At 41.1% G+C, this 27,780-nt stretch overlaps 1 protein-coding gene across 2 annotated transcripts; it reads right to left on the minus strand.

Moving 5' to 3' along the window:
• Window positions 1-1,179: 1,179 nt before the first annotated feature.
• Window positions 1,180-26,125, minus strand: TPH1 (tryptophan hydroxylase 1). 2 transcript variants are annotated; one of them, XM_075928102.2, is made up of 11 exons: window positions 25,851-26,125; window positions 18,189-18,326; window positions 14,706-14,889; window positions 13,463-13,563; window positions 12,829-12,896; window positions 11,221-11,417; window positions 8,605-8,740; window positions 7,557-7,683; window positions 6,660-6,755; window positions 5,750-5,883; window positions 1,180-3,491 (listed from the first exon to the last, which is right to left on the minus strand). In XM_075928102.2, the coding sequence occupies exons 1-11, from the start codon at window positions 25,935-25,937 to the stop codon at window positions 3,317-3,319; spliced, it is 1,443 nt and encodes a 480-aa protein (XP_075784217.1). In that variant the 5' UTR covers window positions 25,938-26,125; the 3' UTR covers window positions 1,180-3,316. The 2 variants fall into 2 exon arrangements, with proteins under 2 accessions (XP_075784217.1, XP_075784218.1); XM_075928103.2 differs by lacking the exon at window positions 25,851-26,125 and adding an exon at window positions 23,584-23,765.
• Between the last annotated feature and the right edge of the window lie 1,655 nt (window positions 26,126-27,780).

A 27,780-nucleotide genomic window follows, 5' to 3' on the forward strand; every position in this document is an offset into this window, starting at 1 on the left:
ATATGCATTTCCACTTTGAAAATATGGATAGAAATCAGATGCTATTAAAACAAGTATTTACAGCATATTCATTCAAGAGTTACCAATTGATGCAGATTAGTTTGCAGTACTGCTCCCACTGAAGCCTTTGGCAAAACTTCTAATTTCAGTAGGGTCCCACATATATGGCCCATATCTAAAATATGTTTCTTGTTTATGTGCTATTTTAGGGTGCGTCTACACTGCACTCTTACCTTAATATAAACTACGCAATTCGCACTATGCAAATTGTGTAGATTATTTCGAGGTAATTTCGAAATAAAGTGCTGTTCCAACAAGTCCCTTAACCCTCATGGAATGAAGGTCACAGGGATGCCAGAATATCACACCTGTTATTTCTAAATATATTTCAAAATAAGGGCGTGTTTAAAGATGTGGGATAGCTATTTCAGGATACTTCCGGTGTCCCGAAATAGTGCCCTTATCTAGACATAGCCTTATTTACCAATTTGTGACAGCATCAGGCACTGACATTTCTTGGATTCATGGACACCAAGACTAAAAGACAATAGGAAGTATCTCAGAACAACATGTTTGTACCAGTCTATCGTGTTAAAAATGCAGAGCATTTAGTGTATAATTTATACCTGTGTAAAATGCCACCAAACTTTGTGGTAGGGATTTTTTTACATTCATTTTGCCCAAGTGTAAATAGCTAAACAAAGAATAATGCTTTGGAGAGGCCCCTGATGTATAAGAGGTCTGTTTTTTTGTCTCTATTAAAAGGCAGTGGCAAACCTTGTATAGTATTATTATTTGTACTTCAATAGTACACATTAGGTGCTGTCCACCTGCACAGATCATCACAGTCCATTTGTCAGAAAGTTTACAGCCGCGGGACCCAATCCTGGAATCAATACCCCATGGATGGACCCCTAAGTCAATGCAGAAACACACTAAAGGCAGTGGGTATATCTGCAGGGACCTTCATGCAGAATCAGGTCCTAAGAAACCAATTCTATAACCTAGGTCTGTCTATGGGATCAAGACTGAGCCTACAAAACAAAAGGAGAGACAATTCCCTGCTCAAATAAATATGTATAGCTTCCTGTGGTGTCAGTGGGAGTCATACATGTATATCTGCAGGCCATACAGCATCCAGAGTAACTGAATTGTTCCATTAAAGATGAAACTCCATAAATCACAAGTAAACATGTTTATTGCTAGGCTGTAGAGTTAGTAGTTTTTGGTTATACATTGATTTTCATCTTAACAATTCAGTAGTTTTCATTTTATCATCATTAAACTGTCTATATTAATGTTTTACATAGTCAGCAGGTTTGGCATGATAAAAACCAAATATAAATTATGTTATTCTCTGAAAAAACATCACTTTAATATTTTACTCTTAACATTTTGTTTCCTATATTTGTACCATATAATATAGACAGAATTTCCTCTTCACAGAATAACACCAGAATTATTAAATCTAGGTACTAAGCAGACATTAATAGGTCCAATGTTTTCTATTGAAATTTTACACAATACAGATTTAAGATTTGAAGTACCGCTTATCACATCTTCTGCTTATAATCTGAAAATTTAAAAATCCTATACTTAAAAAAAACCTTAGCTCTAACCATTACTACACAAGCAAACAAAATCAATCCACATTAATCACTTATTTAAACTGAATAGATTCTTCGTTAAAAACATGAAGTTCCCAAAGACTATTTTAAGATGCAAAGCTAATTTTTATAAAAATATATAGTCTGACTGTCCTAAATGTAAAAGAAAAAAATTATAGGAGTAATCTCATGCTAGTAAAAAGAGTATTAACCCTCCAAATTTCATTTTAAAAAGGAAAAAATCCAAAAATTGGGTCTCTCTTAATACAGAATATTTTAGGCTGTTCATTATGTATATGGCCCTTATAGTCTATTGGGATAAAATTCACCACTGTGCAGAGGGCCAGTAGGACCATTTATGATATTTAAACCTTACTTACTCTCTGTTCTTAGGAATCCAAGGATGAAATTCTAGTTGCATTTAAATCAATGGGAGTTTTGCCTTTGACATCAGTGCTTGAATGCTCACAAAACTGGAGAGCTCACTACTGTTTAATGTTACCAATTCAACATGACTTTGCTTTCCACATCAGCAGAATGCTATTCAGAAGATAACAGATTTCTTTTTCATTACAGTATATTTGAACATAACTATGAGCTACAAAGACTTAGGGATTCATCTTGCCACAAACAGATCCCTTAAGTCCCATTGGCCTCAATGGGAAGCTGTTCAGTGTCCCTCAGGAGCAGGCCCTACAGAAGAGAACTGGGATGTATCACTTCACGTTTTGAAAGATCAATGATGAGAATGAATAATCAGGGGGACTTTTATTTTCCATGTAAACTCATATTAGACAATGGCTATTTGAAAGAACTGGGCTTCCTCACCTTTGTAATGATACTATGGTGGATACTGAAATGCCATTTCAAAATGTTTTTAGACATTGGTCTATGTTCTCCACAGCTGGCGTAGAGAGGTATAAACTGCAGCTCCCTGTACTAGCAAGGCTTGCTGTGATCTTGGAAGGATTCGTTCCATACGGCAGAGGGCACGTGATGTTACCCATATTGCCCACCCTCAAATGCTACTCCAGGGACAAGTAGGTGAAATCTTGTCCCCATTAAAGTCAATAACAAAGTTCCCCTTGACTTCAGTGGAGTCAGGATTGCATTCAGCAGCTTTATGTTGCAAAGAGAGGCAACCACTGGATAGGAATATTCAGAATCAGTACATCTCCCAGTCACATCATTTCCCAGATCAGTATGCTCCTCCAACTGGGGGGAAGGCAACTTTCTCCTAGTGAACTTTGAGGTACTGGAGGCCCTAAGCCAGGATTTGTCATAAACCAACTTCATAGTGTCGGGAATTATGAGGAAAATTTTCCCTGGGGTAAATTATCTAATTGCTGTCTACCACAGGGTTTCCTGCACCTTCCTCTGATGCAGCTGGCCCTGGCTACTGTCAGGATACTAGACTAGACCACTGTTCTGATCCAGTGTGATGATTTCTCAAGGATGAATGCACCCCATTTATTTCCTGATTGGTTTGGGGCAGGGGAGAATTTAGAGGGGTCACAAACATTTTGCAAGGTCAAAGTGTGTTAAGTAGAGAAACATTAACTTTAAAGTAACTATCTCCACTAGTCATTCATTCTTCTCTTATTAGAAAGGAGGTTTCTATGTATAGCACCTAACAGGTATCTTCAGGCCTAGAACAGGAAAAATCAACAGAGATGATGAGTGCAAAGTGCTGATGATTATTGGCCATGTTAGATGCCCAGTTCCTTGCCCATTTTGTTGAGGGCATCATTGATGATATCCAGGTCATGACGCAGCTCATTCACCATGCTGGCGATGCTCTTGGTGTCTTTTAGGATCTGCATGCTTTGTGTGTAAGGGTTGTACTTTACTCCAAATGGGCGCTTGATTGTTTTTGCAAACTCTCTGTTGAAACAAAAAAGAGAGCGTTTCAGATTAAATCAGTTCAAAGCCAAATGTGTCCCTGAGCTAATCACCATGCTTTGTCCAAGCCCTGGTCTACACTAGGGAGTTATTTCGAAGTAACAACTCCCCTTATTTCAAAATAACAAGTGGAACATCCACACTTCCAAGCCTGTTATTTTGAAATAAAGGGCTGGTTATTTCAAAATAACAACTCTTGTTTTCCATGAGGAATAATGCTTATTTCAAAATAGTTGTTTCAAAATAGCGGTTGTGTGGACGCTCCACTGCAACTATTTCAAAATAACTACTCTCTGGCATCATTCAAAGTAATTACTTCCCAGTGCTTCCTGGGGCTCTAAGTCAAGGTAGCACATCCACATTAAGAGAGCCTGCCTCAGACTAATTTTGAAGCTTCCCTATAGTGTGAACAAGCTATTTCAAAATAGTTATTTTGGGAGTTATTATTTCAAATTTAGTTATTTTAAAATAATTTCCTAGTGTAGACATGCCCTGGGAGCAGACAGCATCAGTACCCCATTAGTTAAACTATGTTTCTGCTCCAAAATTCCTACCTCATATAGAATGTTTTTGTCAGTAGATTTCAAAGCACTTTATAAAAGAGGTCAGCATTCTTATTCCCATTTTACAGAAGGAAAAACTGGGGCACATTGCAGAAAAGTGACTTGTCCGTGGTCACCCAGAATGTCAGTGACAGAGCCAGAATTGAACTCCAGTCTCCAGAGTCCTAGTCGAGCACCCTGTCTAGTGGGCAACAACTTTTCACATGCTTTGGTTAAACTGGACCAAATTGCATAAGCACTTGCTAAAAATAGATCTTCAATAACTCATCTACTTTGTCACTACATTATATCACTGGAGAAATTATTGGCTACATTCTGCACTTATATTACTGTTTTCTGTGTGGGTTCAGAATAATTCCACTGAAGTTAATGGTATAACACATATAAAACCAGTGTAAGGGAGATGAGAATCAGGCCTTTTGAAATCAGCTGACTTACTTTAGATTTACATTGGTGTAACTGAAAGCAGTATTTCACCTGCTGTTTAGAGCAGATATCACTTTCATCAACTATGGCTACACTGCCCTTTCTTGTGCAAGAAAATATGCAAATGAGGTAAAGTGGTGAATATCGCTGTGCCTCGTTTGCATACTTAATGAGTTTCCATTTTTGCACAAGGGGCTTTTGTGCAAAAAGGAGCCATCTACACAGCTCCTTTTAACACAAAAAAACCCCACTCTTGCACAAGAGCCATTCTGCAGCTTTTTTTTCAGGTTAGCCAATCTGGGTACAATCCCATCTGGTGCCCATGTGTACTCAGGTGGCTGGTCCGAGTCACAACTCCGTCCATGCTATGACAGATGCACTGCTATTTTTAGGTGCTATCCCAGGCAGAATAGTGTGGGTAAATATACTCAAACTGGGACTCACACTTCCCAGCTCATAGCAGAGGTGCACAGTCTGAGCACGTTACACCTGTGCTCCTCACTATATTAACTACCACATGATTTTCTGTGTTAGGTTAAAAACAACAGTTTGAACTGTCAACACCAATATTGTTTGGAACTTAGCTACTTTAGAAACTATTTATTTTATCATGTCCCATCTTGTGACATTTTCCTCTGTATGGAGAGCCAAGAAAAGCCTTATGCAAAATTATGTCCTCCTTAAGCCCACAAAATGGAACTCAGAGGGTGTTTGGGCCTTGTGCTGTTCCTCTACACAGGGGAGAATTCCACCCCATTATGACAGCTGAGATCAGCAAGATGCTTTTGCTGGCAGGACCCAAATGGTACACTCATTCTCAATGGAGGCTCCCTGACAGTGATACTTAGTCTATCAGACCTCAGGCCTGTTCGCTTTCAGAGCTTGGTTCCAAACTAATCTTTATGGCCCTACTTTTACTAGATGGCTCTAAACTAAAGCTTTGTCTTTTATTTTTTCTCTTCCTCAGATTTTTCCCATTAGAGGGATAGATAACAGGGACAGAAATAACATTGTTGCCCTGTGGGGGCATTTATAGACATGTTTTCTGTTATGTGTGATGTGTTCAGATACCACATCAGTTAATTAATAATAATAATACAGGGGAGAAAGGAAATCTTGAATAGCTGCTTTCCAGCCAAATGGAAGCTAAAAACCCAGCATGATGATTAAAAAGTAAAGGATTTTTTTTTTTCTGGCACATACATTAGAATAAACCTGGCTTAGTAAGAACCAAGATTAAACAAGTTATACCTCATCTTTTCCTTTGCTTCTTCAAAACTTTCAGAAACAAAGTAGACATCCTGGAAAGTTGTGATGATGCATTCTTGCTTGCAGGTCACCTTTGGATCGAAGGGCTTGACTTTGGCATTGCCAGAAAGAGCATGCTGGTAGTAGACAAAAAATGAAATAAAGATATTAATATTATCACGTCATAATAGTATCAGCACCAAAAGAGTCCAAAGGAAAAAACAGAGGATATAAACAGTGTGTTAAAGAGGATGAAATGATACCATAAATTAAATCTCTGTACAACATAATCTTTTATTTAAGAATTCTATCTGCAGATTAGTATCAGCTAACCCATAGGAAACTGGACACCCTCAAAAAGTACTGTCCCCCTTACAAGTAGTATCTTGTTATGTGAGTATGTCAACATACTTGAACTCTGAAGCCAGCATTACTGAAAACAATAGCAACAGAATCTAGTCTGGCAAGCACAGCCTTATGCTTAACACACATCTATTTAGGATTTAGATTCTAAGAAATGCAGGGAGCCTTCAACTCCATCAAAAACCACTGGGAGCAATAGGGCTCAGCACACACCAAAAAAACACAATTTCCAATTATTAGTTCCATGCTTTTTCACTTATTCAGAATCAACCCTAGAGGAGCAAGATTTTTAAAGGTATTTAGGTGCCAAATTCCCACTGAATTAATACCGTTAAATGCCTTTAAAAATCTGGCTGTAGGAGTTTTCAGAATAAATGCTACCTAAATATATGCTGCTTCAATTCACACTTTCTAAATTAAAATTTATAATTCACATTTTCTAATGGTGATAGCTACTCAGTCCACCCAATATTTTGGCAAAACTACCAAAAAAATCAGGCGAGAATGAAGAAAGGCGGCAGAAAACAGGGGAATGTTTTCCTCTTCTTACCTTGAGCTCACTGATGGAAGAAAGTAAACCAGCCCCATAGACTCTTAGCTGTCCCTCTTGCTTACACAAACCAAACTCCACAGTGAAGAAGTAGCACTGATACAGAAGGGAAACAAAAAAAGAATTAAAATGGTGGAAGGTGGGGACGAATCGGTCTTCAACACAGATGCAACAAATGGTGCTGCAGATTTTGAGAGTCAAGCAAACTAAATGAAAGGTTATCAAGCAAGGTAACAACCCCCAAAGGTGTCTTGAACAAATGTCAGAGGGTCCCAACTACCAGTTTTTCCCATTTTGCTAAATGAAAGTTGGACCAGAATGAGAAAGATAAAGGATCATTGAGCTGGATAGCTCTGAGAAGTGATGGTGCTACTATTCCACACCCTAGGCTCACTTTATCACAGAGATGGTTGATCTCAACAGAAGCACTGAGCTCTAATCCTGCCATACAAATGCACTGAGCCATCCATTGAATTGGTCACGAGGCAGCTTAACAGAAGCACAGGAAGTGACTGTATTTTTTTTTAAACTGATAAATGAGATCAGTCAGAGCTGTGGAAATTATTGTAGAAATTACTGACTTATCACCCCAGAATTAGAAAGACTTGGAGTTAGAAGACACAGACCTTGGGTTCTCAATCTGGAGGTTATGATCCTCAGAGACCCTTACTTTATGGCTAGATGGAGAATAGCATTCACTGCATATCACATCTGTTCTATCATGGAGTTACAGCAAATAAAAGGTTTAGAGCTACTGACATGGACAAGAGTGAATGATTTGCTTCTGCTGATAATGAATGATAAATCTTCCAGTTACTTCAAGGGGAGTGAGATCAACCCTGTAAAATTCTGTGACATTCAAGTAGGATTATCACCAGCAGAGACTGGGACACTTACTGTTGCCAGTTTTTGAACAGCCTCATCTGATGCCCCAAGTGATGCCAGACCAATCTCCTGGGAGAACTGAGCAAAACTGGGTTCAGCCAACAGCGGAACATGACCCAGGAGCTCGTGACAGGTGTCACTGAAAAAGAAACAAAGAAGAAGCTGTAAGGTGATATTCTTTCTTGCTGAGGGAGTGAAAAACCAGCACCATCCAATGAATACAACTGTCTCAGAAGAACATTCTTTGGAACACTGAAAAATTATGTAATATCAAAATGGCAGAAAAACATTTCTCTTATTAGATTGCATCATATTAACACTATACAAATAAAAGCCCCAAATTTTCCAACCTGGATGCCTAAAGTTAAGCTCCCATACCCATATAGGAGGAGGATATAGAGCAGGGGTGGGCAATAATTTTTTGCAGGGGCCACTTCAGAAATTTTTGAAGTGGCCCCAGGCCACACCAGAAGGGGCAGGGCCAGGATACTTCCCTGCCTCCCCACTCACAGACCACTCTCAGTGCCTTTACTCCCTCCCCCCGCCAGAAGTTCCCCTTAGGCACCCAGGCCCGTCAGTGGGACGAGACTTTGCTCACTCCCCCTTCTGCCCCCAGGCCAATTAGGACTTGGGGGTGAGGAGCATGTGAAGTCTCCTTCCATCCTGCCAGGAACACTTGGAAGTGCTGCACACTTCTTGCAGGGTGGGGGCAGGGCAGAGGAAACCTTGCACACTCCTACACCCCCTGGCATATCAGGGGGCGAGGAGGCACGCAAAGTCTCTTCCCACCCTGCCAGAAGCGTGCGGCTCCTGGCAGGACAGTATTAGGCCAATACTGGGCACTTTTGAAAACCTCTTCTCTAAGAAAGCGTTGCCTGGTTTTCAGGTGCTCTGTGCATCCAAAAACCTCATTAACATCAGTGAGAGCTGCACACACTCAATATTTCTGAGCCATTCTTATTTAGGAGCTTCACTTTAGGAACTCAGGTTTAAAAACCTTGTCTGTAAACTATAGTTTTGTGCATATATTTGACTTCTCCCCAGAAATAAAATAACTTACGGCTCTGGGGTGTAGAGAGGTTCCGAGCTGTGCCTAATATACTGAGTGCAGTGAAAAACTCTGAATGCTAAGCCTGCCAAGAAATCTCTGGGTGACAAATATCCAGCAACTGGGCGGACGGTGAAACCCGTGCGCTCTGAAAAGCAATAGATAAATCATAGATCAATGTGTTGTACAATTTTATAATGTTCAAAACTGTGATTCTGCTCTAATTGCTTGGGTAAGTACCACAGCATGGCTTTGCTCAAGGCCAAGGATGAAAAGTAGAGGTGAACCAGGATTAAAATTCCCACATTTTGAAAATTACCCAGATATTGGATATGTTTACACTACAGAGTTTTGTCAGAAAAACGCCCACAGTTGCATTCTTCCACAAGAAAGCAGAAAGAACAGAGGGGTTTTTCCGACATTGGTAATCTTCATTCTATGAGGAAGAATCTTTTTTGCAATCTTTTTTGTATGGACAGGGAAGAAGGAGTTATTTTTGAAGAAGAGGAAAGAGGAAAAAGCACAGGTACTCTGGTGGCCACTCCATCAACAGCAATCGCATCTTACATATGAGAGAGTATCCATTCAGTCTGGACATGCTCTTTCGAAAAAGCAGAACGCTTTTTCAATGCACTTTAGCAGTGTGGACGCTCTCTTTCGGAAGAGGTTTTTCCGAAAGATGTCTTCCAAAAAAAAGCTTCTTTTGAAAGAAGCCTGTGGTCTAGATGTAGCCATTGACAACATACTCTGACTTTGTGTGTTTCCTACTCTTTTACCCTAGCCAGTCCGTGTCCATATAGCATGTGGTCTCACTGTGTAATGATTCCTTTCTCTTTCTCTTTTAATTCATTGTATTGTGTTCAGAACTACAGAGCACTCACTTTCATAGACTCAAACCTTTTAAAGCCAGGAAGGACCATTATGATCCTCTAATCTGAGCTCCTGTACAATGCAGATCACAGAATTTCTCCAGATGATTCCTGCATGGAGTCTGTAACATCTGACCAAGCTAGAAACAACTAGTTTCAATTTAAGGATTTCATACAAGACAGAAGCAGACTGTGAGGGACTCCAAGAAGATCTCACCAAACTGAGTGATTGGGCAACAAAATGGCAAATGAAATTTAATGTGGATAAGTGTAAAGTAATGCACATCGGGAAAAATAACCCCAACTATACGTACAGTATGATGGGGGCTAATTTGGCTACGACAAATCAGGAAAGAGATCTTGGAGTTATCGTAGACAGTTCTCTGAAAACTTTCACACAGTGTGCAGCGGCGGTCAAAAAGGCAAATAGGATGCTAGGAATTATTAGGAAAGGGATAGAAAATAAGACCCAGAATATCTTACTGCTTCTGTATAAAACTATGGTACGCCCACATCCTGAATACTGTGTACAGATGTGGTCTCCTCACATCAAAAAAGATATTTTGGCCTTGGAAAGGGTTCAGAAAAGGGCAACTAAAATGATTAGGGGTTTGGAACGGGTCCCATATGAGGAGAGGCTAAAGAGACTGGGACTTTTCAGTTTAGAAAAGAGGAGACTGAGGGGGGATATGATAGAGGTCTATAAAATCATGAGTGGTGTGGAGAGGGCTGATAAAGAAAAGTTATTTATTAGTTCCCATAATAGAAGAACTAGAGGACACCAAATGAAATTAATGGGTAGCAGGTTTAAAACTAATAAAAGGAAGTTCTTCTTCACACAGCGTGTTGTCAACCTGTGGAACTCCTTGCCAGAGGAGGCTGTGAAGGCTAGGACTATAATAGAGTTTAAAGAGAAGCTGGATAAATTCATGGAGGTTAGGTCCATAAAAGGCTATTAGCCAGGGGATAAAATGGTGTCCTTGGCCTCTGTTTGTCAGGGGCTGGAGAGGGATGGCAGGAGACAAATCGCTTGATCATTGTCTTCGGTCCACCCTCTCTGGGGCACCTGGTGCTGGCCACTGTGGGTAGACAGGATACTGGGCTAGATGGACCTTTGGTCTGACCCAGTACGGCCGTTCTTATGTTCTTATACAATAGAAAACCCACCATCTCTCTCCCTTTTGGAGAGAGAATCTTTTCTTGGAGCAGATATTTATTTTAAAACTGAACTCTGTGCTTGTTATAAGTGCAACATGCAGGTCATTTATACACCATGTGATTCCCCCCCCACCCCCCCAAAGCTCCCACTGACATCAGTGGCTGTAGAAGTCCTTTTATAGTGTTGTGTGGCACAGAATAAGATAATAAATACCCATGGTATTGTTTTAGGCACAAAAGGGCATAAGAGTGCCCTTAAAATGAATGCAATAGAAAAATTTAATATTATCTATAAAGTTACATAATGTTTGTCTGCCTTCCCCCGATGTGCATGTGTACCTCTGCCCCATATTGACTGGATTATGGGAATTGCTCAAATCACCATGTCGTAACTAAATACTGTTTATAATCCATAGCACCAATATGGAGTGAGAGAGGCAGCGAGCATGCTACTGTCTAGTGACTCTGCTTTACAGAGGGCATAGGGCAGATTTTTGAAGTTTTATAGATGCCTGAAGATCCAGATAGGCATCAAAGGGGATTTTCGAAGGCACCTAGGTATTTAGCTCCCATTGCTACAGCAGAAAATTTAGAAGATTACCTTTCAGGAAGCGTGATATATCTTCCAGCTGGGGGATGTTGTCTTCTCTGTATCCACAGTATTTGGTGAGTAAGGGTAAGTTTTTAAGGTACTCTCTGCAGGCATGAGTTGGATAGAGCTTGTTGAGCTCTCGGAATACAGTGCGCCAAGTCTTGATCTCCTCCTCGGTGAATTCAATCTTGGGGATTGGGTCACCACTAGACAGACAGACAGACAGACAGACAGACAGACAAGAAAGAAAGAAAGAAAGAAAGAAAGAAAGAAAGAAAGAAAGAAAGAAAGAAAGAAAGAAAGAAAGAAAGAAAGAAAGAAAGAAAGAAAGAAAGAAAGAAAGAAAAAGATTAATTCATGGCTCAGACAGCTCTGAATGACTCATTTATCTAGTATTGTTATTATATAACATTTATATTGCTGTGCCATCCAGTTAGGCACAGTCTAAGAGGGTTTGATTCAATTCCCACTGAAGTCAATCAATGAGAATCTTTTCACTGAGATAAATGGAATTGGTTCAGATGCTCATGCCCCACCTTGCAAAGAGCTCTATGTGTGTTTGACATTGGGAATAATTGTTAAACCCTTAAATAAATCTTTGCAGGATCAGGGACTAAGAATGTAATTTTTCCCTAAACCTGTGTATAACGAATCTTCATTACCTTTTCAGTTTCTTCAAGGGAAAAGAAAAAAGAATGAGCTCAATCAACATTATGATAAATCTGAGTAATTAAATGTGCATTTACCATGTGAAAATCATGATTCTCTAGAAAAAAACCATGACCATCTGTCAAAATGTACTAACCCTAGCCTATCACCTCACATTACCCTTTTGGATTTTGATTAAACTGGACTATTGTGAGGACTAACATCAAACCCATTGAAGGCAATAGGAATCATTCTACCAGTTGTAATTTCAGGGCCTGCGTACAAAACATAAGAAATTAACCTCCCAAAGATAACTGTGTCAACATAACAATGCTGCAAACTATTGGTTTGATGTTGGTCTTGCTGGTTCCATGGGTGTATGCCGCTGCCATTACAGTTTTGTTTCTCTGTGCACTTCTAAACTGTAGCCAATGAAATAGAAACTGCACTGTTTAGGACCAGAAACTGGAATAATGACTGTTTTCTTGTTTCATTTATATTTATTGCCCAGCAGGCTACATTCTGACCTCAATGTCTTTTGCACCATTCAAGGTGATCTAGATATGTCCTAACAGGGAAATCATGAAGCTGGTATAGCCATCTGTGTACTCTGTGTTCCTCACTCTCCGTTACAGGTATATTCCTAAACAAGGTGGGAAGTGATGATGAGTGAGAGAAAGTTCAATCAGAATGCACTGTAGTCTAGTTATTCTCAGCTGGTGGAGCCATCTCTATGGGACCATTCTAGCTGGAAACCTTTGAATTAGAATTTGATCCTCAGATCAATTAGAGATCCTAGGAGTTGTAAGGTGGCTTGGATCAACCTTTGTATTCCTCTTACTTGGGTTCCTATACCAAACACAGCTCAGCTAGACCTGGACAGCTGGCCTAGTAAATGTGCACTACACTAATTTTGTCCACCTCATTATTCCAAAGCAGGAAACTTGTTTTGCAAGGAGTCATACTTACTGTTTGTAGTTCATAGCTAGGTCGGCAAAATACTTGCGCCTCTTACGGTAGACATTGTCTTTGAAACCCTGTGTGTGGACAAAAATACATATTTCCATCTCTGTAATTAATAAGCCTGTTAATTAAGTATTGTAAAAGCATGTTCTGTGAAAATAAATAGTCAAAATAGGAACCTGTTGGCTGATGTCGTCTTTGAAATAAATAAATCCCCCAATTTAAAACAGAAATCAGAAACTTCATGCACATAATTCTTGATGTCTCTATTCTATAGATAGGGATTCCTTTTTCAAAGTTTTGCTTACAGTCAATTGATTATTTAATGGATTGGGCTGAATCTGAGAAATTGTACCCAGTTTAATTTGTTTGCCTCATTTACACCGTTACTTTAGGAGGGAAATAACTCTAGTTCAAATTGCATTCCTTTTGTCTGTGAGTATCCATGGCTCAACCTTGCAGTTGCTACCAAGGCAAAACCCCTTTCAAAGCTTACAGAACTGAGGTCAATGAGAGCAATGCCTGAGCCAGGACACCAGGAATAAGTCCCAGAGATACACTAAAACCACAGAGCCACTCTTATAGGGCAAAAACTGATCTGTCTTCAATCATTGTTGCAAATAGCAGGGAAACTACTTACTGGATGGTCGGCATCCAATTCAGATCCATACATCAAAACACGGTTCGCACATTTATCCAAATCTGAGATCTTCTTAGGAAACCAGGGAATATTCTCCATGTCTAAGGAATTAATGAAATCCAGAAAGTTATTAATAAAATTCAGTGGGTTAAAAGAGGAAACGTCTGTTTCAAGTTTAGGTGTGGCAGCTATGGCAGCAAAATCAAGAAGGCAACTAAGGGGATGAGGAAGTCTTCTGACTATCTGGCACCAGCACAAAATCTAACACTTCCTCCTGTGTCACCAAAACACTCTGCTTGAAGACCATAATGGCATAAAAAATGGGGAGGCAATGGTTAACTAAGGGCCTGGAGCTGAAATGGTTTTTCTGTAACTGTTATTATTATTTGTTCTACAATAGCATCTCCAGGCCCCAGCTGAGATCAGTTTCCTTGTGTTATAGGCTCATAGTAAGGGACAGTCTCTGCCCTACTGAGCTTTACAAGAGATGGTGACAGAAATAAAGGCAGTGAAGTGATTTGTCCAAGATCCCATAGCAGGATGGGAATTAAACTCTGGCCTGCCAAGTACCAGAATAGTCCCAACCAATGGACCACACAACCTGACGAATAGGGAGAAAGAAGTGCTCATATCAACGTGAATAAACACTCTGTGGGTGCTCAGGGTTTACTGACTGAGACTGGGGTTCTCAGCTACAGTAGCTCTGCAGCCTTAAAGAGAATTTTTTTTATTACAAACAGCTTTGCTAGCATCTCTCTCCTTCCCCCCCACCACGCCTCTGTAAAAAGCCAGAGTAAATGGGCATTATCCAAGGAAGCTACAAGCATTATTCTTCATTCCCCTGCACCTTTACAGCTGAGCAACGTGGGTATAAAACTCTGGGTCTTATACTCCATTTGCCCTGAACTTCACACCATCATTTTAACCAATGCAACATGAGAAAAAATAGGGGAGGACAAAGGGTGTGAAATATAGGAAGGGATAACATGCACTGACAGAAATCATTGACCATATCCTGAGCTGGTCATTGATTTCAGTGAAGGTATGCCAACTCATATCATCTAAGCATCTCGTCTGACAGGCTTCCATGAAACATTCCTTTCATTTTACCCCATTTTACCCATTTCATTTATCTCTGTTTCCAAATATCTGCCATAAAGGGACTGAAAACGAACTCATTAGAAAGTAGAACAATATCCTCTTCCCTTGATGCGGTTTTGCTAGAATATCCCTCCATACGTACCATCCTCCTGCATAGTGATATTATCTGTGGGGTTCTCAGATACAATATTGACGTGGGATTTCAGCAGATGGAAGATCTCATTCAGTTGTTCCACATTGCTATCGCAGTCCACAAAGATCTCAAACTCTGAATTTCTTCGCCTTGACTTTCGGGACTCAATGTGCATCAGATTCACATGTTTCTCCTGTTTATGAGAAAAAGTGTTTTAAGATAGGTTGGTTAGATAATCTTTACCTCTTGCCAAGCCAGTAGTCTACTGTATAACAGTAGCTCTGAGAAGTCTCTTTATGAAAACATATCTATGAATAGCAGCTTGTATTAAAAAAAGATAAGGAATGGTTAAAAATCTCTTTCCAGTGTCACAGAAAATGAAAGAGGGGTGCTTTTATATCCTCAACTTTAATCTAGTAAATACTGTAGAAATGTCTTCCTCTTCTTGCATTAATCCCATCACATGGGGTGTGTCTAGACTACATGCCTCCTTCGACGGAGGCATGTAGATTAGCCAGATCGGAAGAGGGAAATGAAGCCGCGATTAAAATAATCGCGGCTTCATTTAAATTTAAATGGCTGCCCCGATCTGCCGATCAGCTGTTTGTCGGCAGATCGGGGCAGTCTGGACGCGATGCGCCGACAAAGAAGCCTTTCTTCATCGGCACAGGTAAACCTGGTTTCACGAGGCTTACCTGTGCCGATGAAGAAAGGCTTCTTTGTCGGCGCGTCGCGTCCAGACTGCCCCGATCTGCCGACAAACAGCTGATCGGCAGATCGGGGCAGCCATTTAAATTTAAATGAAGCCGCGATTATTTTAATCGCGGCTTCATTTCCCTCTTCCGATCTGGCTAATCTACATGCCTCCGTCGAAGGAGGCATGTAGTCTAGACACACCCACAGGGTCCTCTCTATCAGTATGCTCTCTCAATCACCTTCCATGTTAAAATGCCCTCCTTTCTTTTGCTTCCTTCCAACCATTTCTTCAGTCAGCTTCTCTGTCTTTTTTTCCTTTATCTTTCATATGTTGAACTCTCTTCCCCATGTAGTTGTCAGGATTTTTTCTTTATATGATCAAACTGTCTGAGCCTGCACTCTCTCACTTTTTCATTTATGGAGTGTTACTCTGAGCATGTCTCTAACATACACATTCCTCATGTGGTCTCTCTCAACCATCTCCACATTCACATTTCTGTAGAACACACCATTTGCTCATGTTTCTCCTTTGGTGATCAGTGCCATACATTAAATCTGGCTGGACCACTATATTTATATATACTTTACCTTTCGGTCATACTAGTTTCTTCCTGTCACGTACTACACCACTTATCTCTCTCTCCATTTGAGATAAGCATTTATTATCCTAGCTTCAATTTTGTTAACAATTTCCCCGTTTCCCTGGATTCTGGAACACAGCAACTTGAAACTTTGAATTTTCAGTACTGTCTTCTCTTTGGTGTTCATATTACTGAAATTTCATACTGCATACTCTTATTTTTCCTTTGGTTATTTTGAGCCCATGTCTCTCTAGTACAATGGACAGCAACCAGTAGATCAGGATCTACTGATAAATCTTGGAGCCTCTGACTGGTGATCCTGACTTGGCCAATAGGGTATCAAGTGCCAGCACTTCATTACCTTTCCAATTTCTTTAAAGGAGTGGAAAAAGAATTAATTCAATTAACATCATGTTAAATCCAGGCATGTAAATGTGCATTTACCATGTGAAAATCATAATTCTCTAGAAAAAAACATGAATATCTGTCAAAATGTATTAACCTTAGCCTATCACCTCACATTACCCTTTTGGATTTTGATTAAACTGGACTATTGAGAGGACTAACATCAAACCCATTGAAGGCAATAGGAATGCTATGTCATGGTTCTAACAGTAGTAATTTCAGGACCTGCATACAAAACATAAGAAATTAACCTCCCAAAGATAACTGTGTCAACTTAATAATGCTGCAAACTATTGGTTTGATGTTGGGCTTGCTGGTTCCATTGGTGTATGCCACGGGAATTAAAGGTTTATACCGTTTCTGTCATTCCCAGTGGAGTATGTTGGCATCTAAACTCATGTAGGCCACAACAACATGAAAAGTATGTTCAGAGCCAAATTATAGAGCTGAGGTAAGGTTATTTTTTATCTGACTCAAGGAGATTCCACTCTGAGTTTCATTTCACTGTGCACTTCTAACCACTGCAGTTAACGAAACAGAAACTGCTCTGTTTAGAACCAGAAACTAGAATAGTTCATTTATGTTTATTGGTCAGCTTGCTAAATTCTGATCTTAATGTCTTATTTGTCTTCAGGATTAATAAAAAAGGGCTCAATGTTGATCCCCGATACAGTCCCACCTTAACTCATAATTTGTTTGTTTCACTACTAGAAATTGACTTTTGGTAATAAAGTGAACTAAAGCTCATAGTCCTTATCTAGCAAACTCTCTATTAGGTAATAAAAGAGTAAAATCTTCAAGTTAATTAGTTAGTAGAGTTTGATTGACAGATGAGTCGTATAAATCACTGTTTGCCAATCAAGTCAACAAATCTTTATTACTCTTACAAATAAAAAGAGATGTTAAAATTATAATTTCCTAATAGTATCTTTAACTTTTGTTTTATCTGAAAGAATGTTACTTAACAAAATGTTTTGTAAAATGAATAAATAGAGCTCTCGTTGTAGTAATATTATGCAAGGACACCTGCTAAAGCAGTATTAACCCACTTACTCCTCAAAGGCTTAGCGCACTGTATAGACCTGTGGTGTCCAACCAGTTCTGAAGCAGTAGCTATTATAGTAGTTACTGCTATGGTGAACTAGCCACACCCAACCAGCCAAATAGCCACATTGTTCAAGCCAAATGGCCACACTCAATTGGCCAAATTGCTACATGTGGATAGTGGCTAGCATGTTGGGCACCACAGGTATAAATAGTATGCTGAGAGCCTGGGATGGTGTGTATTTCATCTTGCTCAATGGCAATAAACTTCTTCCATCAATAAAGGAATGACACCGGTGATTCAGAAAAGATTAATTCAGTCTTTCTTCCTATGTAGGATAGTTGTCACAAAGAGGAGCATACTCAGGGAAAACACAGCAAACACTACAAATAGGCTGAAGCCACAAAGTTCAGAGCTGAATTTCCCAACCTTTAAAACAAAGCAGTTGTGGAGTTTTGATTCATTCATTAGAGTTCAGATCTGGAGTATTCTGATCAGGGCAATTATTTCAGGTCCATTCCATACAAAGGCCAAGTGTACCAATCCTTCTCCTATTAAAGGCAAAATACCCCTGGACTTCAGTGGGAGTAGGAGAAGGGGTCATGATTTTGAGGGGCTGTCAAAGCAGCCTCTAATTTTGTAGGCACAATTTTGTTTTCACCGTGAATTATGGGTCCTTTGTTACTAAGGAAAATAAATTGTGATGAGTGCCAACATGACTCTTACAGTCAGAAAACCATCTATAGAAATGCCAGGACTACGTACCTGAAAGAGTTTTAGTGCTTTTACAAGTCCTCCAACTTCATTCTTTAAGGAAAAAATGACAGCTGCTCTACCTCTTCCAGTTGAATTGTCTTTGTTCTCTTTATTATCTTCAATCATTGTGTAGTTCGACTTATTTAACTGGGAATATATGGGAAAATATAGATTTCATCAACTGGAAAAATAAAGCGCCAGTCAAATGATTATATACAGTCACATGTATACTGATAGAAACAATTCATTACAAAATTGGAGCTTAGTATAGGGTTTTTTAATAAACTATCATTGTGGTTCCTTTGGGAGGTTATTGGTAGTTCTTCAGTAGGATATAATGCATATAATACATCCAAGTATAGCTTATAATTAAAAACAAATGGTTCACAGATGTAATAAGAGTTAGCATTAGTTTTCAATAGAATACTTTCTAGAGATTAAGTATGAATTTGAAAAATTAAGATGCCTTGTCCAAAACCCATTGTAGTCAACAAATGGAAGGACTCCCATTGACTAGTTGGGATTGGTCCCACCTTGGGCAGGAGGCTGGACTTGATGACCTCCTGAGGTCTCTTCCAGCACTATGATTCTGTTCACTTAGGAAGGAACAATCAGTTTCACACATACAGAATGGGAAGCGACTGTCTAGAAAGGAGTACGGCAGAAAGGGATCTAGGGGTTATAGTGGACCATAAGCTAAATATGAGTCAACTGTGTGACGCTGTTGCAAAAAAAAGCAAACATGATTGTAAGATGTATTAACAGGTGTGTTGTGAGCAAGACATGAGAAGTCATTCTTCCTCTCTACTTTGCGCTGGATAGGCCTCAGTTGGAGTATTGTGTCCAGTTCTGGGAACCACATTTCAAGAAAGATGTGGAGACATTGGAGAAGGTTCAGAAAAGAGCTACAAGAATGATTAAAGGTCTAGAGAACATGACCTATGAAGGAAGACTGAAAGAATTGGGCTTGTTTAGTTTGGAAAAGAGAAGATTGAGGGGGGACACGATAGCGATTTTCAGGTATCTAAAAGGGTGTCACAAGGAGAAGGGAGAAAACTTGTTCTTCCTGGCCTCTGAGGATAGAACAAGAAGCAATGGGCTTAAACTGCAGCAAGGGAGGTTTAGGTTAGACATTAGGAAAAAGTTCCTAACTGTCAAGGTGGTTAAACACTGAAATAAATTGCCTACGGTGGTTGTGGAATCTCCATCTCTGGAGATATTTAAGAGTAGGTTAGATAAATGTCTATCAGGGATGGTCTAGACAGTACTGGGTCCTGCCATGAGGGCAGGGGACTGGACTCGATGACCTCTCGGGGTCCCTTCCAGTCCTAATATTCTATGATTCTATGACTAACAGGATTTACCTTAAGTCCTAATATCCTAGCACAGGGAGTTCCTGTCTATTCTGTATCTATGAGTCAGAATTGCTGTTTGGACATAAGACACTATTTTTACAAAGCAATCAGACAAAAACCTAATGGAACCAGAATACCATGTTGAATATAATCCTTTAACTATGAATGTAGGTATTACCTAATCAGTTAAGTCAGATCATTTCTTACCAGACTACCTTGCTATATGCTCTAAAATAACTGTCTTAATCATGCTAGAAAAGTCTCAGAACAACCTCTGATCAGTTTAGTCTCTGACAAGTTTTATGCATGAAGCTTTTGGATCTCAATTAATATAAAATGTTGGTCTTCAAGTGTCTTTATTCCATCTCTGCCTTCTTATTCCACTACATTTTTAACTCCCATTTTGCCCCATTTCCCTTTCCCGGATGTAACAGTGTTAGAGAGAGGCATGCATCTTCAGATAGGTTGCTTTTAAATTGTTTATTTCTTTGCAAAATTTAATATAGCTTTCACTTAAATTTGTTAAAAGGTGGGAAAAGAAGCAGCCTTCTTCTCTGTGATCCAATGGCTCTCAAACTCTGTTACTGCTAACACCACATCTTTGTAAAAGCATGTTGCTTCAAATTGTCCTTACTAAGAAACAGAGGGAAAGCTTTTATAAACTGTTAGTTACAAAGATTTTAACTTTGGAATGTTTGCGTAGGCTATATTTTTAATTGAAACACATATGTAAAAAAGTGCTAAATGGTGGGGAAAATGATTAGGGGTGTGTGTTTTTTTAGATAAGACAGTTAAAGGGAGGAAAGTGAGGGGAGTAGAGGGAGATAGCTCTTGTTCAAAAATCTTTCTGATTGGCTCAGAAAAAAAGTATGCTATGATGCAGCTGTAGATTGGTCCAGCCCAGAAGCAGAGGCAGAGGGCTATGAGCCTTGTGAGTTCTGTCATTCCCCAGGGACAGTCCTGAGGGTAAGCTAGTTCTCTCCTGTCCTCCCTCCCCTTTACCTACTTAGCTCTTTTTCCCCTCAGTCATGTGCTATCTTTGTCATTTACAAAGGACTGTCTTTTCCCCTCATTCAATGTCTTTTTTTTCTTTCATATACTTTCTTTTAATATTTTAAAATAACTATTTTCTTTACATATCCTTGTGTTTAATATTTAAAGCTTTTCTAAAGATTTCTCTTAGCCTACCTTTATATAATTATAAATAATAATCCTTTTCTCCTAAGTTTCACCATGTGCTTACTAAACAATCTCCACTTATAAAATATTTTTAAATTCCCTTTTTTCTGCCATGTTTTCTCTTTTAATTTCAAAATAACTCTACTTTTTTTAAATTGCTATTTTTCTTCATTTACCCTTATATTTCATATTTTAAAGTGTTTCTAAATATGTCTCTGTTCACAAATTCCACTGTGGTTATATACAAATTGTTTCTATATTTTTATTCTTTTTAATCCCCACATTACCACAGATTTGCTAATTTTTACAACAAACTAAACTAAACACAGAATTTTCTACTATTTGTAAAACTATTCTATATTTTTATTCTTTTTAATCCCCATGGGATTATTAATATATAAAACAAACACTGCTGTCTTCTATTTAAAATAACCATTTTTTCCTCTAAACCTAACCAAAACTTTCGTTTTTAAAAAAACCTTCTTTTCTTTAAGGATTCTCTTTTATACTTTTTTCTCTAAACTTGTATCAAAGCACAAACTCACCACATTCCCCCTCTCCAATATAAAAATAATAAATGTTTTCTATTAAAAATGGCTAGTGGCTAAACCTAACCAAATATCTTCCATAACCCACCTCTGCTCTTTCCTACTTTTAGTCTAAACGTCTCTCTAAGCACAAATACACTGCATTCCTCCAGCCAAATATAAAAATTAATCATTTTATTTTCTTTCAAAATGGCCAATGGTGCCAAACTTTGAAACAGAGACAAGACGTGGGACATAAGCTCTACAAAGGGCATGGAAATCTGTCAAAATTGTATGGTGATGAATACTGTCGAGGTTTCTCTACTAACAGTAGTGTCCATTAGCATTCAACAATAAAATTGTACAGAATTAACAAAAAGCAGGATGGAGAAGTAGGTCTGAGAAACGCAGCCACCATTTTGGTGCAACCCCACCACAGAAACAAAATGGTACCTTAGAAGAGAAAAGCTGTTTTACATCACACACCTGTCTGGTGAACAGGAGGTGCAAGGAAGAACTAGAATGTGTGTGGTGTAAAATAACTATTCCTACCCAGGTGGTTGTTTTTGTGAATTATGGGCCCAACCATGCAAGGTGCTGAGCACTTCCTGTAATACGATGAGTGGCCTCAGCTCCCACTAAAGTCAACTCCATGGGAGATTTGGTGAGGACACTTAGCACCTTGCAAAATTAAATCAAAATTCTAGAGAAAACTAGCAGAAAATATGGGGCTGATCCTGTTCTGTTGCCTTTGGGGTCAGCAAAGCAGGATTAGGCCACCCGAGGTAAAAATATTTCTGTATAAACCATAACCAATCTCCTCAAGAATTATTGACAAAATATGATCACAAAGTGGCAACAACTGATTTTAATAATTTGTCATTTAAATAAATCCATATTTTTAAAATGTTATTGTTTTCTTTACCTGCCAATCTTTAAACAGAAAACTACTTCTCTACAGTACGAACTGAAAGGTAAGAAAAAGACATTTGGAAAACGTAAATTGCTCTTTCCCTCCCACCCCAATTTGTTAGTTTCTTTATCTAATAATATAGTAGTAGTGGTCTAATAAAGATTAGCCTTTGATAGGACTTAAATCTCATGGAAAATGTATGCTCAACATCCATCCATCTAGTTAAGAATTTTATAGTCCTGTCGGTGACTGTAATATCTGAGTGCCTTCTGTGTAAAATAAAAAGCAATAACAAAGTCCCCACTGGACTTCATTGGATCTGAGGCATTTCTTCTTTTTCATAGTAACCCCCCTTCTCACAGTGCAGTTTTTGTCTTATTAATTTCCTTTTGGGGTGTGAAATTGGGTGTAAATGTCTAAATATTTTTCTCAAATATATCCACTTTTTAATGCCTTTAGTTTTACAGCTGAAATGATGGTGGGACTGTTCAAATAGAACAGTGAATATAAATTACCCCTGATTTAGAGTTACCTGTTCTGCCTTAGAATCTGTGCAGCTTTGATCAGGTTTAAGCACTCTTTAAACAAGCACCTTATGGAAAAATAAGATTAATACTTGGCTACATTCTGAGAACGTTAGGGGGGGCATTCTACTCCCATTTAAGTAGATGAGCCTTTTGGTATTGAGTACAATGGAAGTACATGACGCAACCCACTTGTACTTTCCCTATCACGATAGTATCACTCTCACAAGTAAAAGTAAGGGTCCTCCATTATAATGTCCCATGGAGAGGAATACAGTGATGTTGGCACATTGACTTTAGATTAAAATTTGATGGGCAATTAATATTTTAATCCTCCCCTCAATTAGTATTGATTTTCAGGTTATTTTCTCAATTTTCTTTAAACGTGTTTGTTACTAAATAGGCATGAAGGAATGTTCTTTTTGGCTGACCATTATTGGATGCAACCTGATAGCCCAGGTACTGGACCCTTGCTTAAAGTCTTCCTGTGATCGAATTCTGGAGAGCAAACTATCTCGACTGGACAGCTCTTACAATACTATTCATATTCTGTTCCCTTGAGCTTCCTAAATATCTGAAGGACATGGAAAAGCTATTGATTCGGGTAGTAATAAAGTGTCAGCTCCATCTGAATACTGAACAGCATTCTGATTACTGGACAATAATACTCCTAATGGCAATCAAACCCTGCCCAGACAACTATCTGTTTCATCCCCTATGCTCCGACATATTAGAATGGATGCACATTTTAAAACAGGTTACTCTTGTTTAGTGTTTTCCCCTTTCTTCTTCTTCCCTTCTGAATAGAGAATTATTTCTCTCACACACGCACACACACCACCACAACAACGAAGCAGTAATAACTTATGTACCATCTGTATGTTCATGTTTCTGAATCTTACTTACTTAGCTAATGATTTCCTTCTCATTCAGACACAAGCACAATTCAGTTCGGTCCTGTTCCGAGCTCAGAGCCACTAGCGTAAATCTGGAGTAACTCCGCTGACATCAGTGACGGAGGATTTACACTGGTTTATCTGAGAGCAGAATCTGGATCAAAAATTCCACACGGGCGCCCCATTCTAACAATGCGAATGATGAACAATGGCAGAGCTGCTGGCAAATAAGAAGATGGGGGGGGGGGGGTCCGATATCTTCAGCAATCTTGACATCCGAAAAGTAATTCGGAGCTCGCGATACAATGCAGGGGGCCCGAGTCACTACGTGCGGGTCACAGCCTCGCCGAGTTCCTCGGTGGCGCTGCAAAGAGCTCAGCGAAATCCGCCTTAATCTTGTAGGTGACTGTGCAGATCGCGCGGGGCACCGGCGCTGCTAAGATTAAACGGGGCGCTATTAAATGGCCCCAGGATATTTGTCCTAATCCCGATAGGAAGTAAAACGTCAGCGGGTCGCTTGTTCCAAACAACTGACAATCAAGCTCAGTAAGGCATTGGCTCCCTGCTAGCCCGTGGGGAGAGCAGCCCTCCTCCGCAATGAAACTGACTAGGGTGCACACAAGCCTTTCCTCTCCCCGCGTCCCAGTTACTGCGCCAGTTGCAGGGAAGCCACTTCCTCTCCCCCAGCCTCCGAGCTGGTTTCCCCTCTGGGTTCCCCTTGCTTTCCTTCCCGCCTTCATGAGCTCGGAGTCTGAGTCTTGCAGGCGGCAGGGAAACGCTCCCACTTCACACTTCCTGGCTAGACAGAAGTGGGGCCCTAAAATTCCCCTCTGGAGCAAGGTGAAAGGTTGCAACCCGCTGCTGTAAACTAGTGCGTCTGGCCTGGCTTTAGAACAGAAAGCCTGGCCCACCTCCATGCCTGGGGCTGGGATGCCGGCTGAACCTGTGGGCTAGGGAAAGGGGCAGGGGTTGTTACACATGGAGCCTTGCCTAAGCTGCTCCAGATCTCAAGGAAGGGAATATTCGAACTACTTACAGCCAGGGCAGGTTCAGCAAAGGTAAATCTCTTATTACCTCCTAAGCCAGCCATCCCAGCGCTGGCTCCAATCAGTCCCCTGTACGCGCTTAAATCTGACAACTCAGCTCACCTTTTGCTCATGGTAGCATCAAACCTTAGAAGATTTGTGTTGTATTTTAATAGCATGCGAGTATTTCCAGCTCCTTCCTATCCGGCCCTGTCTCCGGGAGCACAGGGCTAAGACAGAGTCATCTGAGCCTGGGGTGCGGGCGGGGGCTATTACATTCCTGTGATGGAGCTGTTCCTTAGGGGTCTCTCTGCAGAGCTCAGCCTCCACCATTCCTGTCCCCCTGGAGAGAAGTCTTAAGAGTTCTCCTAATAGGACAGAATCTCCCCGACTCCCGCACTCCCAACTATGCTGCAAAAATTTCAGAGTTAGTCTATAACTGGACAAACTTTAAAAAACAACAAATAGTCTTGCAGCACTTCAGAGACTAACAAAACATGCAGATGGCACCAAGAGCTTTGGTGGGTACAACCCACTTCTTCAGATGAATGGAGATATGCTGCAAAAAGATAGCTTGATCCTCTAGCCTAGTGCCTTTCCAGAGACACTGCCCTTTCAGGAGTCTGATTTCTCTGGCTTACCCCGCAAGTTGCACCTCACTTTAAAAAAACCTACTTGCTTCCAAAACCAGCCATCCTACTACAAAGGTGTAGCAGGGCGAAGTTGCTGGAAATTACTTATTTAGTCTCATTTCTACCATATAATTATCAATGAGTGGAATCTACGTCTTGGACTTACATTTCAGCGCACGGTCTATAGAGCAATATAAGCAAATAATCGTATCACCTTTTCGTTCCTACTCACTTCGCTTGCTCCTTTTGGGTAGCCTAAGGTCAAACTTGGCAAGTATCCAAAATGAGTTGGATACTCCGGAGCCACCCCTGAGTACCCAGCCTGTACCCTGGTTGAGACCCACTGGGCTAGCTGACATGCAGGGGACTCCTCTCTCACTGTGACAGCTGGGAAATTGAATTGTGCAGATGGCACTTGAGGTTACTGAATAACACAAACCTGACCTGCATTTAGGATGATCGGGGGATACTTAATACGCCACAAGAGTCAGCTAGACACCCCCTCCCCCAGAAGCTGGGATCAGTCTGAATCTGCCATCCCGGCGCTGCGAGAGAATCCAGCTGCTCACCGGACCCGCGGCAGAGCTGGGAGGAGCCCTCGCCTCTCAGGGCGCCCCTACCTCGTTCAGCTGGTTCTCCTCGAAGCTGGCGTTCATGGAGTCGAAGGACCGTCCCCTGCGGGCTCCCTCCACGCGGCTGGAGAACATGGTGCTGGCGGAGCGCCCCGGGGCGTGCAGCACAGGATCCCGGCTCGGTGTGCGGCGCTCGGCGGCTCCCGGGCTATTTATGGGGGGCAGAGGGGCGGGGGGGCAGGAAGAGCCTTTTCCTGATCTCCTGCCAAAGCAAATGGGAAAACGGGCGCGTCACGGGCCCCCCGAGAGAGGCGCTTCCCCCCTCCCCCGGGAGCGGATCCGCCCCTGGGAGGTGCCAGTCCCCACCGGGCGGCTACCAGCGCCCGTCCGGGCAAAGGAGCGGCTTGGTGCCAGCAGGGGTCGGGCTCCCGCGTTGGGGAGAGAGACCCCCTGTTTGATCCTGCCCTTTCCAAGGCCAGCTGTGAGCGGGGGGACAGTCACTGGCAAAGCGGGGGCTGGGGCTGCTGCTGTGGGGTCCGCATTGTACCCGCCAGGCACCCCATCGACAGGCCAGAGCTGGTGAGCCCCTCGCGTTTCGCTCTGAGCGCCCAGCCAGCTGAGGAGGGGGCAGCCGGGTGGGGGTGAGGAGGACTTCGCTTTAAATCCATTGAGCGATTTCTCATGTTTAAATAGATACACCAGAGACACAAACACCAAGACACACACCCAGACACACACATACTCAGACACTCAGACACACAGACACACACAGAAACACACACTCCCCCCCCCCCCCCCAGAAACACACACACACACACAGAGAGAGAGACACCAGAAACACATACGCACGGCTGTCAGCCAAACGCGCGGTCCCAGCTCCAGGCAAACCCCAGAGCTGTCCGGGAAGCAAGGCCTGTTCGTTTCTCTGCACCAGGGCCAGAAACACATCAAGGTGGGTTAGCATCAAGATCTGCTCCTCTCCTCTCCCCCCCCCCCCCCCGCCCGCCCCGACTCGACAGCGCCTGAGACGCTCAGCCAAGAAGAAATAAAAGCCATTAACACAGAGACTCTCACTGGGGTTTCGATACAAACACAGAAGCGGGTCCCCGCTGCGCCAAGCGCATCCCGAGCAGGCAAAGCCAATCACAATCCCAGCAACCTGAAATTAACAGTAGTACCAGAGCGTCTCCTTGCCTTCGGATAACATAGGGCCAGCTTCTCAGCAGAGGTATCTCTCATTATCGCCTAAGCCAGCCCTCCCAGCGCTAGCTCCATGAAGTCCCACTGCGCTGTGACACTTCACAGAAATCTACCGAACCCTTTGTTTTCGAAGAAGCTTTTCTTCTTCTTCATTGTGATTGCTGCCCAGCCTAAATATTTCCTAGACGAATTGCAAGATGCAATTATACACTGCTTGTGACCCCCTTCCATTCCTGTCCACTTATATGAAACGTGAGAAAGAGAGTTTACTGTTAACTCAGATTCTGAAGGTGACAATATATCTGATTTACTAGTCATCCTAGCTAGACAGGGACAATCTGGCCCTTTTGGGGGCTGTTGAAAAATGTCATCCCACGTCTAAAACAAAAGCAACAGAGGAAATGAAAAATAATGAAAAGAAGTGCTATGAACTGTAAAGAGAATTGCATGAGCAGAGGAAATGAATGCAAAGAAACAGCAAAACCAACCAAGCCCCAAATCAGAGGGCACCATCTGCCAAGCACACAGTACCAGGGGAGCCCTTTCTTTTCTGGGCTCCAGATGTGCCAGTTGCATTCTGGTGAGAATAAGAGTGAGTTTGGGGAGGGAGGAAGGGAAATGGGGGAAGATTTTGTAATGAGATTCTCTAGGCAGGTTGGGGATGGGAAGTTCTGGTTTAAAAAAACACACTTGAGAATTCATTTGTCTCACCTCAGTAACTCAAGCCACTTTTCTGGGACCAAATGTGGTGGTGGTTCCTGTGTGGACACTGGATTAG

Source organism: Pelodiscus sinensis, chromosome 5, assembly GCF_052426305.1.
Source record: "Pelodiscus sinensis isolate ZL-2025 chromosome 5, ASM5242630v1, whole genome shotgun sequence".
NCBI classification, from domain to species: Eukaryota; Metazoa; Chordata; order Testudines; family Trionychidae; genus Pelodiscus; species Pelodiscus sinensis.

What these genes read in the sequence shown, in the direction of transcription:
- TPH1 (XM_075928102.2), bottom strand. Translation starts at nt 25,937, where the DNA reads ATGTTCTCCAGCCGCGTGGAGGGAGCCCGCAGGGGACGGTCCTTCGAC. An exon ending in TATCACTATGCAGGAGGATG is followed by an intron (nt 13,564 to 14,705) that starts GTACGTATGGAG and finishes TTAATTCCTTAG; the next exon opens with ACATGGAGAATATTCCCTGG. An exon ending in GAAGCAAAGGAAAAGATGAG is followed by an intron (nt 3,492 to 5,749) that starts GTATAACTTGTT and finishes TTGTTTCAACAG; the next exon opens with AGAGTTTGCAAAAACAATCA.